This window comes from Trichosurus vulpecula, chromosome 1 (genome assembly GCF_011100635.1).
Source record: "Trichosurus vulpecula isolate mTriVul1 chromosome 1, mTriVul1.pri, whole genome shotgun sequence".
NCBI classification, from domain to species: Eukaryota; Metazoa; Chordata; class Mammalia; order Diprotodontia; family Phalangeridae; genus Trichosurus; species Trichosurus vulpecula.
In genome coordinates, this window is record NC_050573.1 from 409018933 (window position 1) to 409031475 (window position 12543).

Sequence of the window (12543 nt, forward strand, 5' to 3'; positions counted from 1 at the left end):
AGAGCGAAGGAGGCACCCGCCCGCTTGTTCTTTCTCTGGGGACGCACGCGGCGGCTACTTGGGAGGCCGGCTTACTCCGGCCTCCATGGGCGCCCCGCACCGAGCACGTGGGAACCGAGCCTCGGCCCGCCCTGCGCAGGCATCCCGAGGCAACTCCCCCCCCTCCTCCCCCTCCCCCTCCCCCTCCCCCTCCCCCTCCCCCTGGGCCGGGGGCCGGCGCCAGCTCCAGCTCCTTCCGGGAGGCAGGAGAGGGCGTGGCCTGGGTCTCGTTTCTTTCTTCCCCCCCTTCTCGCTCCGCCCCTCCACCTCCTGTCCCAGCCGGCGCTCCGAGGACGTCGACGTCCGACGTGCCGACGCAGGCACGTTGACGTAGGTGACGTCCAGGCCCGGTCCGCTCCTCCTTCCCAGTGTAAGCGCCGGCCCGGTCAGGGCGGGGGAGGAGGAGGAGGAGACCCCGGAATCGTTGTGGGCCGCGGGCCGGACCGGGTCCCCGGCGGGCGCGACGGGAGCCCCGGGGCCTGGCGGATAGGGCTTGGCGGGCCGTTAGCGGCTCGCCCGGGGCCCTCCGCTCCCGTCCTGGAATTGCTCTGTGGGGGAGCCACGAGCCCCCCGGTCCCTGGCCGCCCCGCCGCCCGCCCGCCCAGGAGGGCTCCAATTAGGTCAGGCTGGGAGTTCTGAGCCGGGGTCACTCCGCTCCCGCCGCTTCTCCTCCACGGCCCGGGGGCGTCCCGGGCCCACGGCTCCCCGCCCCGCCTCCCCCGCAGCCGCGCCTTCCCGCCCCGTGAGTGGTTTTCGTGCTGGTGGTGGGGTCGGGGTCTGCGTGTGCGGGGCCGCCGTCGGGGAGGGGGGTGAAGGTTGTCGTGCCACTGTCTTGCAGAGCAGCTCGCCTGGCCATGGAGGCTGAAGAGACGATGGAATGCATTCAAGAGTTTCCTGAACATCATAAAATGATTCTGGACCGATTGAATGAGCAGCGGGAGCAGGACCAGTTTACTGACATCACTCTGATAGTGGATGGTAGGTAGTGGCCGCTGCTGGCTGCAGTTCTGGTCAGAGAGGCTTTCCCCTTCCATCTGTTGCCTGCCCCCCCCCCCAACCTCCTTTTTGACTACCCTTCTTTCCCTCCTCCCTTCCTAGTTCTCCCTCCCTACCCACCCCCCCAACTTTAATTGATGTGAATTGGAGCTCTAGGTCACTTCCTCAGTCCCACAGCCTGATGCTCTGAGTTTTCTTGTCAAAATTTCTAAGAAACCTAGTACTCATAATGCTTTACTTTCTGCAGGCCTCTGGGAGGTTTGTCAGAAGGGTGCATTTGAAGATTGTCCATCTGAAGATTGCTCAAATACTTTTCTTTTTACATGTACCTCAGTTTTTAAGCTGCTCTAAGAGAAGCAGTCCCTTGAAGAAATTCCTTCAGTCCCTTTTTGGGAAATATTACATCTAGCTTAGTTGATCTTATTAAAAAACTCAAACAATTTTGGCAGCATTCAAATCTTCCTCATTTGGGAGACCCATAGGGCCCTCATCACCATTCCCTTTTGGGTCCATTAGAATAGAAGGAAACTTAGAGTCAGCTTGTGCATTGTGTGTGAGTGAAAAATAAACAGATTAAAAAAGCAAACTTCTTATGGCAAGTGAAATTTGATTGTATATTACATTTGGATGGACCAATATTTGTCAAAACATCCTGGCTGCCAAAAGCTAAGTGTGAGCTGCTAAGAGGTGTGGTTGTTAAGCTTCCTGGTGCAAAGGTATGGCATTACCCAGCTAAGGAATGCTTCTTTCCAAAGCTTGTACTTCTACCTCCCTCTCAAAGTGAAACTATACACTTTTAAGGTTGAGCTTTTCTTTCTGTTCAGCAGTTTCAAGTGAATATGATATGGCCTTTGCTGCTTAATCAGAAATGTTGGAGGCTGCTAAACAGCTGTCATGCTTCCTTTCAGAGGTATTTTCATTTTAAATGATCAACATTTATGCAGCTCGGAGAGGATGACCTTTATAAATCTCTGAAAGTCTTGAAATAAAGACTTGGCTTGTTCTCCATTCCAGGTACAAATGTTTGCCAGGTAAAAAGTATAGTGACCTGACTTGAATTCTGAGGTAACAAGTAAAAGGTCCCTTTTTTCCCATTGAATTATTTTTCTAACTGGATTGTATTTTATATGTTTTTGTCACTTTAGGTCACCATTTTAAAGCTCACAAGGCTGTTCTGGCTGCTTGCAGTCAGTTCTTCTACAAATTCTTTCAAGATTTTACTCAGGAACCTTTGGTGGAAATAGAAGGTAAATTCTTGTTTTCAGTTCAGTCTTTACATTAAACGAACTACAAAATGATGAAGAGATTGCAAACTTTTTTTGACACCAGTGGTCATTTGAGAGTTTTTCTTTAAAGAGTGGTGAAAATGATCAGTGAGTAGAAACTGTTGCATTATGTATTAACAGCAGACACTTAAGGAACAATAACTGTTAAGATTGTGTTCTAACTTTTGTTGAAACTAATGAACGTTATTTGTGTGGTGAGATGTGAAAATGTGTATTAAAATGTTAGTCAGCTGGGATATCTATCTTGCTAGTCAGCAATATGAAATGCGATTATGTAATGACAGTTTTGTCAAGTATCATTGGAGGGCATAATTTCCTTCACAATTGTGATACTACTATTGCTAACTCAGGTGTTGAGCAGTATGCCTCTTTACTAGCAAAGGGAGAAGTTAACTCTTTAGAGAAAACATACATAATCTTAACTTGGCATAAAAGTTTGCTGTGGAATATTGAAGAGACTAGCCATGTGTTAGCTTGAGAAAGGATGAGTTGGTTACAGAAAGTTTGAGGTGAAAGGGGATCAGAGAGCATACAGATTCTGACTTGAAAGAAAAGTAGTTGTACTTGTGTGTCTGCTTCTGCACCTATTAGTCAACAAGCATTTATCAAACATTTACGATGTGCCAGTCATTGTGCTTGGTGCCAGGGATACAAAGACAAAAAATAAACAGTCCCTGTCACTGTCCTTTGAGAACTAACATTCTATCGAAGGAGATTACGTACATACACATGTATAATCAGAGATATTTACGTAGTTAATAGAAGATAGAAGGATTTATAATAGGAAGCAGCTCAGTGAGGAATGAAATAGGGATTCTAAGAGGCCCAAGTCTAAGGAGGGATTGCATTCAAGGCATGTGTATAAAGGCACAAAAAACAGGAGGTGAACTGTCACGTGTAAAGAATAGTAAGACCACTTTGGACTGTGAAGGAGAGTCAGTATGATAATCCTGGAAAGGCAGGGTGGAGGCAGGTTTTGAAAGGAGTTTGTATTTATCCTAGAGACAATTAGCCAATAAGGTTTATTGAACAGGAAGTGATGTTTTTAGGAATGCTTTTAAGGAAATCACTTGGGCAGTTTTGTAAAGTATCGATTGGAGAAGGAAAAGATTTGAAGCAAGGAGACCAATTAAAAAGCTATTGGGATCATCCATCCAAGAAGTGATGAGAGCCTGGACTACTCTGGTGGCCATGAATGGAGAGAAGGGGCAGGATGCAAGTGTTGCAGAGGGAGAGAACCAGCAAGACTGGCATACCTATATGTGGATGAGGAAGAGTGAGGAGTTGCGGGTCATTCTCCATAGACATAAGGTAGTTCTGAAGAAGAGTGGGCTTGGGGGAGAAGATAAGTTTTGTTTTGAACATAGTTATCTCATGAGACATCCATTTTGAATTGTCCAATAAGCAGTCAGTGATGGTGGGACTGGCACTCAAGAGAAACTAGAGTTATCCACATGGTCTGGGAGTCATCTGGGTAGAGAGGATAATCCAACCCATGGGAGCTGATAGGTCAGTGAAAGACCATAGGGAAGAAAGTCCAGGCCAGAGCTTTGGTGCATATCCATAGTTAAATGGTGGGATTATGATCAGGAAAAGAAAACTGAGGAGTGGTCAGATCAGGTAGGAGATGAGGTAAGCGAAAATCTAGGGGAGAAGAGAATATTTAAAAGGAGAGGCTAGACAACAGTATAAAATGCTGCACAGAATTTGAGAAAGAAGAAAATAGTAAATAGAGCCTCTAGAAATTGCTTTGGGGAGTGTTAAAGATATGTTCAAACATATTTAAGATTAAAAACAAGGTTAGCTGGTTTGATTTGGAATTTTCTTTTACTCTATATGTTCCTCTGTCTTTAAAGGTAGATTGTCTCAAGTTTTGGAGGCAAAGGGAAAGGAAAAAGCTTAAAGACTAAAAAAGAGGACACCTTTTACCTTGTTAAATTACAGATTATCCAGGTAGTACTTTGGACTATCCATGATTAGACAAGCGTAAACTTCTTAGCGCAACCGTTCTCAAACTTTTTGGTCTCAGGACCCCTTTACACTCTTAAAAGTTAGTGAAGACCACAAAGAGTTTGTTTATGTGGGTTATAGAAATAATTTCTTATTGAGAAAATCATTTTAATCTTGGAGACCCACTGAAAGGATCTTTTTTCTTTTTTTGGAGGGGGATGGCAGGGCAATTGGGGTTAAGTGACTTGCCCAAGGTCACACAGCTAGTAAGTGTGTCAAGTGTCTGAGGCTGGATTTGACCTCAGGTTCTCCTGACTCCAGGGCTGGTGCTCTACTCACTGCGCCACCTAGCTGCCCCATACTGAAAGTATCTCAGGGACCCTTACAGGGTTCAGAGGATCACCCTTTGTAAGTTGAAGAAGGTGAAATCTACTTCAACCCTCATGGTCTCAAGGAGTTTCCAGTGGAGGAAAGTTATTGTGGACACTTGGTGGCCTAAAAGGCAATTTTAGATGTTCACATGAAGTGAAAGAAGGGTAGTATAATCTCCTAGTTTCAATTTTTTAGTAATGGGAGGAGGTGAGGCAAAGGCTTTGTAGCTCTGATTTTCAAGCTTTGGTCAAATTGATGGAACAAGTGAGACCGGGATTCAAAAGTGTCAACTTCTTTGCTTACTCTAACTGCTGATATCTTTAATATGTTTGACTTTTCTCAGTTTATTTTTATTACTTTTGAACCTGACTCACTAACTCATTCAAGCTAGAAGGATAGCAGTCACTCATGGGCCCATTCCCACTACTGATTGGCATGGGGCTTTGACTTGCTCCCTTTCTGACCAGGGCCAATTGTTTCCTCCTTAGGCAGCCTGGTACCCCACCCCACCCCTTCCCCAACCCACTCCTGAGGGCTCACTGTATTGGTTCCAGATGCCCAATCAGCTTAGCCATTTACAATGTAGAATAAATGCTTGTGCTCAAGTGATCCAACAGCCTCAAGTCTCCCTGGTAGTTGGGATTATAGGTATGGCACACTACCATACCTGGTTTCCTAGTTTAAGAAAAAAAAACCGTGGTGGTGGTGTTTTTTGAAGTTACCATGGTTATAGAATTTAATGCTAAAAGAGACTTTAGTGGTCATCTAGTCTAAACCTGTCATTTTAAAGATGATGAAATGTAGGCCCAGAGAGGTTAAGTATCTACCCAAGGTCCCCCCTATTTAGTCATTCAGTTGTGTCCAACTATACATGATGGGGTTTTCTTGGTAAAGATATTGGAGTAGTTTGCCATTTCCTTTTCCAGTGTGTCCCCATTTTACAGATGAGGAACTAAGGCAAATATAGGTTAAGTCACTTGCCCAGGGTCACACAGCTATTAAATGTCTGAGGCTGAATTTGAACTCAGATCTCCCTGAGATCCAGGCTCCAGTACTCTATCTACTGTACCACCTAGCTGCCCACAGGGTCCCACAGCTGGGATTCAAATCAGGTCAACCAACTCCAAATTCATTTGTTGCTAAAAAAAAGTTGTTATTGGTCAGTTCTTGCATTACATACTGAAATTTTCTTTGGTAACTGCCAACTTAACTGATAGGATATATTATAGATACTCTTGCTTATCTGCAATACAACTAAGATAACATGCACAGTGGAATTCCACAGAGCTGCACTGCCAGTTTCTGATGCCCCAGGGCAGCTTTCAAACAGAAGATTCTCCCAGCTGGATTGCTATTACTGTTTCTTTGGGTAGCTTCCACTACTGCCACCCAGAGGGACTATTGCATTATCTTTCAAATACTGATTCTTCTTTGAATTCCCAGCCTTTCTCAAATCTCTTGTCTAGTGATATTCCTCCCTTACTTAATCTAAGGAAATTTAAAGAAGTAGGAAGTCACTTTGGATTTAGTATAGTTGAGCAGTCTTCAGGTGTGTAAATTATTTTGATTATGGTTGGAAGAATTATTAAGTTATGAGTAAGAATAAGTAAAAGTAATCTGATTCAGTTTGTACCAGGTTTAAAACATGAATGTTGTGTACCTTAAGTGCCTCAAGTTTCATTCCTTTCATCTTCTTAATCTTTGGAGTCACTGTCCTTATAAGGCTCAAGTTAGGCTGTCTTTGTGGGGCAGCTAGGTGGCCCAGTGGATAAAGTACTCAGCCTGGATTCAGGAAGACCTGAGTTCAAATCCAGCCTCAGATGCTTCCTACGTGTGTGACCCTGGGGAAGTCATTTAACCTCTGTTTGCCTTGGTGACCTCGCCTGTAAAATGAGGATAATAGTAGCATGTGCCTCTCAGGGTTATTGTAAAGATAAAATGAAATAATTGTAAAGTGCTTTGCACAGTGCTTAATACTTAGCACCAGCACCACATAAATGTGTAGCTGTCATCGTCATCTTCGTTAGTATTATGGTCCATGGAGAAACAATTCTTTTTAGTTTGGATGATTTACTGTCAACTAAAAGTAAAGCTTTTACTTTTACTTTTTACTTTTACTTTTACAAAAGCCCACAGCTGCTATTATGGCTACTTGTATCTATGGCTTCTCTTCCAACTGACACTAAGCTATGTAAAAGCAGTGAACATGTCTTAAGTGTTGATTCTTTTCTCCAAGTGAGCACAGTGCTCTCTAATTGTATTTGTAGAATTGTTGTGCTGAAAATCCCTCAAGTCAGCACATATTCTTTGTACTCTACTTAACCAGCCACTTCTAATTCTGGCCTCTAACTTCCAGTGGAAATAACGACCACCCTAGCTTCCACCCTCAAGGAGCACACGTGGGAACATAGTCACCTTCAGTGGGGTTACAAATCCTCTGGTAGAAAAGAGTCTGTGGGAATTCTCTTTAATAGATAAATATATAAATACTCTTCTTACTGGCCGTACTCTTTGATTTTTTTTTTCCTGAGCATTAGGGCCAGGAAGAGGAAGGGGGTGAAGAACACATGATTTTCGTCTTGCTCTTGCTTTAGGAGACTCCCATAGAAATTCATCTCGTCCTTCCAAACTTTAGACTAGGAATGACTGGGCTGAGTTGTGGAAGATGGAGGCTTACCCTTCTAAACTATCTCTACTGGCTTATCAACTTGGAAGCAAATACCACTCTGCCTCGAATAATCTGCCCTTCCTTTGCAGTTGGCTATGTAATATAGTTGGGTTGATGTTGCACTAAGAATATGCAAACCACCAAAGTAGGGAAACACTTGCATATTTGAAATTAAACTTGTGTTGTTAACACATGACCAACATTTTACTTTTTATTTCCCTTGCTCAGTGGTTTCATATCAGTCTACAGGGAGACAAGTAATTTTTGTTACATTCCATAGTGGAGCCTTTTACAAACATGCCCAAAGAATAGCAAAATAGTTGGCCTTCCAGCTCAGTGTCTGCTTGTAATCAAAAAAGTAACCAAAAGGAAATAACAAGAAGGAAAAAGAAGTTCAGACTAGGGCCCTCCATAATCAGTATCTAAATAACCAAGTTGCCTGTGGCTTGCTTATCTGAGAGGATCTAATAGTAATTATATAACCTTCAGCCCATTAGTTCAGTGATCCCTAAACTGTGGGCTTCAGACCCTGGGCTAGAGGACAGTTGGGGTGGAGGGAGAAGAGTAGAAAAGTTATTGCAAAAGTCTTAAAATTCTTTTGCACACCAAGCATCACTATTTTCATCTTTAGCTCCAAAATATGCAGCATGACTTGTATAATAAGCAAATATACTTGTGTAGGTTAAAAAAAGTCTCATGTATTACTGTCTCAAACGTATGTAGATGTTATTGTGATAAAATGCAAATTAAAAGCATTACTAAATTCATAGTAAGGTTTTGTTATCTATTTTCTCGATCAATAGATACTAATAGAAAAACTATCATGTGAGAGTTCCAGAAATTTTTTGATGACCTCCTGTCAAAGGTTGGGAACCACTGCTTTACTGGGGTGATTGTCAGCAGCTACTATGAGGGTTTTCTTGAAGACCACATCCAAAGTATAAAAAGAGTTGATAACGCAAAGTTCTGCAGAGAACGTTCTGTCTGTTCTAAGCAAGTTGAAATTCTGTTAACCTTAAAGTTGTCAGTACTTTAACTATTTCTTCTCCATCCATTATTTATCACCCCCCCCCATCACCTCCACCCTTCCCTCCTTTGACTTGTATCTTCTACAGTACTTATGTATGGCAGAAATGGTTGTGATAAGGTTTTTGTGGCATAAATTGAAACATAGATTAGAGTAAAAACCTGAGAGTTGAAAGGAATTTGAAGACCATCTGGTTCAACTTTTGTGTGCTATCCATTGTCATCTCAATCTATCTATCTATGGTCATGCATATAGTAGTTTTTAGTTGTAAGCTATCCACCTTTCCCATAAGAGAGAAGCTTCTTTAAAAAGCAATTCTGGCATTGCGACCCTATGGAGGCATCTTCAAAAAGTAAATTAAAGGTGATAAATTACAAGTTTCTAGCACTGGGTCTTTGTTTTTGTTAAATATAACAGTTTCTCAGATGGTATAAAGCACTTGTTAATTCAAGTTTCCTTACAGGTGTAAGTAACATGGCATTCCGTCATTTAATTGAGTTCACATATACAGCAAAACTGATGATACAAGGCGAAGAAGAAGCAAATGATGTATGGAAAGCAGCAGAATTTCTTCAGATGTTAGAAGCCATCAAAGCACTTGAAGTTAGGTAATTATATTTCTCTAACAAGGTACATTACTATGTGATGTTTTAAAAATATGTACAGTGTTAAACATTCAAACGTATTTTGTGCTGGAAAGAAATTTTAAGAGAAAAAATATTGGGTCTCCAGGATACTTTTGTACTTAGACACTTGTAATTGTACATTTTAGAATTGAAAGAGTCTTTATTCCATCTCCCTCATTCTACAGATGTGGGAACTGAAACCTAGATAGGGGAGGTGATTTGCTCACACTAATCACCAGTGTATTACGTGTCAGAGCCAGAGTTTGAATGTAGGCCCCTTGGCTCCAAATCTAATGTTCTTTCCCACCCATTTTCCATTCTCTTCTCCGATTTCTGGTTCCTACCTAAATCTGTGTCAGGAGGGTGAGTTGAGGTCTATCTTACATATGTGTCATCTAGAAGAACTAAATGGAGTCTTTCTGGTCTTCAAGGAATTCTTTAGCATTGCTAAACATGCACTCCCCATTTAAAAGGTTCATTATAATAAAGTGTGTGTGTGTGTGTGTGTTTTCGTGTGTTCGTGTTCATGTTTGTGTTCGTTTGTTCAGGAACGTCAGATCTGTCTTCAGAATTCTAGGAAAATTGTTTGCTCCATTTTTCTTTTAGGAGTACATTTGTTTCTAAATGTACAAAAAGCAAAATTTGAAGACATAAATCTGGATCTCAAGAATAGTAACACCTTAAACCACCAATGAAATTCTGTTTGGGGCACTCCCTTCTCACACATTTATTTGGTATAGTTAAATAAAAATAGCATTATTTGATTAGTAGTGAAACCTAGAACACAGTTACTATCTCCAAGACCCTTTACCATAAAATTAAGTGGGTGGCTTGCCCACCATAGTTGACTAAAATAGTTTTGGGGATGGTGTTAGAGGTGACCTTTGAGGAGAGTTGCTGAGATCAGTTTTGGATGGTCTTCTTGGATCCCTTTTAGACAAAAGAGAGTATGTATATTGGTGCAGTGACTGTAGGCAAGCTGGAAGCAGGGGATGAAGGGAGAGTTTATACATACATGCATATATATACATATATGTATGTACATACCCACATATATTTATATATATATATATTTACTTCCAAGGCTGTTTAGAACACTACTAAATCACTGGTATAAACTCAAATAGGATGTGGTAGCATATTGACTTAGAAAACTACAAATTAACATTATGTTGTACTTTATTTTTATTTATTTTGTTAAACATTTCCCAATTATATTTGAATCTGGTTGGGGCTGCTCAAGGCTGCAAGTTTGACACCTCTGCTGTAAATGATATTAAATTCCTTTAGAGCTTATCAGAAGAGAGATTATATAGTAAAATCTATCTCAAATAATACCACAGCAGATGAGTAAATTAAAATCAGAATACTGACTTGTCTTTTGAAGCAAATGCACTGAATGCCCCTGTGCAATTAATTGTTTTTAATTGTTTGCAATTATCCTTTTGAAATTTGTTAATATTATTTGACTATTTATCTATTAGAGAATGGCTTTAGTCATTTGTATTTTTTTAATTATTTACGTATCTTGAATACCACCTTATCATACACATTTGATAAAAAGATTTTTTTCCATTCAACTGCTTCATTTTTTGACTTAGCCTTGCTTTAAAAAAGTTTGTAAATTCAACATATTACTTTCCTTCTATTCTCTTACTTGCATTTAAACATGTTCAAGTGGGTGTCTTTTATTTTTCTTTACATTATTTCTGTCCTGTACCCCTCTTCCTTCAATTAACCCAAAGCAAAAGGAACACAGTCTGTTGTCACATATAAGCACACTCAAGCAAAATGAATCCAGAGTTACCATGTCCAAAAATGTGTACCTTTCTGACTTGTTTCTATTACCTTACTTTCGGAAGGTGGGCAGCATACTTCATATGCCCTCTGGACTAATGGTTAGTTACTGCTTTGATCAGACCTCTTTGAGGGGTGGAGAACCTGGCTACAGGGCCACATGTGGCCATCTAGGTACTCAAATATGGCCCTTTGAGTAAATCCAAACTTTACAACACAAATCCCCTTAATAAAAGGATTTGTTCTTTGTAAAACTTGGACCCAGTCAAAAGGTTGCACCCAAAGACTTAGGTCAAACGTGGCCTAGAAGCCACGGGTTCCCCATCCCTGTGTCTTTCAAAAGTTTTTCTTTACCTTGCTGTTGACCTTGTGCAAATTATTCACCTGGTTCTGCTCCACTTCACTCTGCATCAGTTCATGTGCCTATCTTTGAAATAATTTCAGTTTTTATGGTGCAGTAATACTTCATTACATTCACTTACCACAATTTATTCAACTATTTTCTAGTCATCTAAGAGGCAAGCTAAAGCATTCCCTTAAATTCTATTTCTTCTCCTCCTCCCTTTGATTCAGAATCAGAAAGTTTCAATTTGCCTTGTCACTATTCCCTCCCCAAATTATCTTTTCTTTTAACCCTCTCACCCCCTTTATTTAGCTGTTGTTGATGTGTTTTTACACTGTGTGTATTCTCAATTGTTCATTGTCCATTTTAGTGAGGTTCATCTGCCCACTCCCTCCACTTCTTGTTTGTATATTGTTAATTACACCCCCTTCTTCCTCCTTTCAACAGTAGTATACCTCCTTGTGTACTCCCTTCTAGATCTCCTCTTGAAACCCTCAGAAAAGAATCACCACACCCAGGTCCTGTGTTTTTCTTATTTAATTCCTTCAATAGCCTTTGAAAACATTAAAGGAGGGATAAAATGAAGGGATATTTGTTTCTCCTTCCCCTCTTAGAATGTTAGCATTATGTCATTATACAACTGTTTGCAATTGCTTAAATAAACTTAATTTTCTAGATTTCTCTAGACTTTTGTGTTTGACATCAAAGCCCCTATTCAGCTGTGGTTTTTTTTTATTAGAAATACTTGAAAGTCCTCTATTCCATTAAAGGTCCATTTCCTTCCCTACTCTATCCCATCTTGGTAGGATTATATTCTTCCTTGCTGGGTAAGTAATTGGTTATATGCCTTTGTCTTTTGCCTTTTGGAATTATGTATTCCAAGATTTCCTCTCATTTTGTGTAGAAGCTTGGAAGGTCTTGTATGATCCTGACCTTAGTTCCTTGGTACTTGAAAAGTTTATTTTTGGATGCTTGTATTTTTTTCTTTGACATGAGAGCTCTGGATATTGGCAATGACAGTCTTGGAACTTGATGGGAGGTGTTTAGTGGTTTAGTGGAGGCGTTTCTATATTTTGTCCTCATAGTCTGACAGATTTGGGTAGTCTTCATTCAGAATTTCTTAAAATACAGTATCCAAGTCCTTTATGTTTTTCATAAAATCCAATCATTGGCAAGCTATTTTCCAGGTTATTTGTTTTTTATATCAGTTATCTTACATTTTCTTCACTTTTTTTTCAGTCTTTTGGTTTTTTTCTATCATTTGTTATCAGAGTCATTGGTTTTTCTTTAATTCTCATTTTCAGAGAGGCTAATTCTTGAGTAAGTTTGCTGCTACTTGTTCTTTGAAGCTACTTAATCTCCTAATTCTTTACTGTAGAACTTTTATTTCATCTTTAAAAATCCTTCATTTCTTCTAGGTAGTCACTTATAGAATAGTA

The 12543-nt window shown here is 40.7% G+C and overlaps 1 protein-coding gene across 4 annotated transcripts in view; it reads left to right on the forward strand.

Moving 5' to 3' along the window:
• Nucleotides 1–362: 362 nt before the first annotated feature.
• ZNF131 (zinc finger protein 131) overlaps nt 363–12543 on the forward strand; it is a 32968-nt gene continuing 20787 nt past the window's right edge. The window contains exons 1-4 of one of the 4 annotated variants that reach the window (XM_036742050.1): nt 363–409; nt 878–1017; nt 2181–2282; nt 8802–8946. In XM_036742050.1, the coding sequence (XP_036597945.1) occupies nt 894–1017; nt 2181–2282; nt 8802–8946 (371 nt within the window). In that variant the 5' untranslated portion in view covers nt 363–409; nt 878–893. Of the gene's footprint in view, nt 410–634; nt 782–876; nt 1018–2180; nt 2283–8801; nt 8947–12543 lie in introns of those variants that run through there. The other 3 variants (XM_036742049.1, XM_036742052.1, XM_036742051.1) reach the window with 3 other exon arrangements.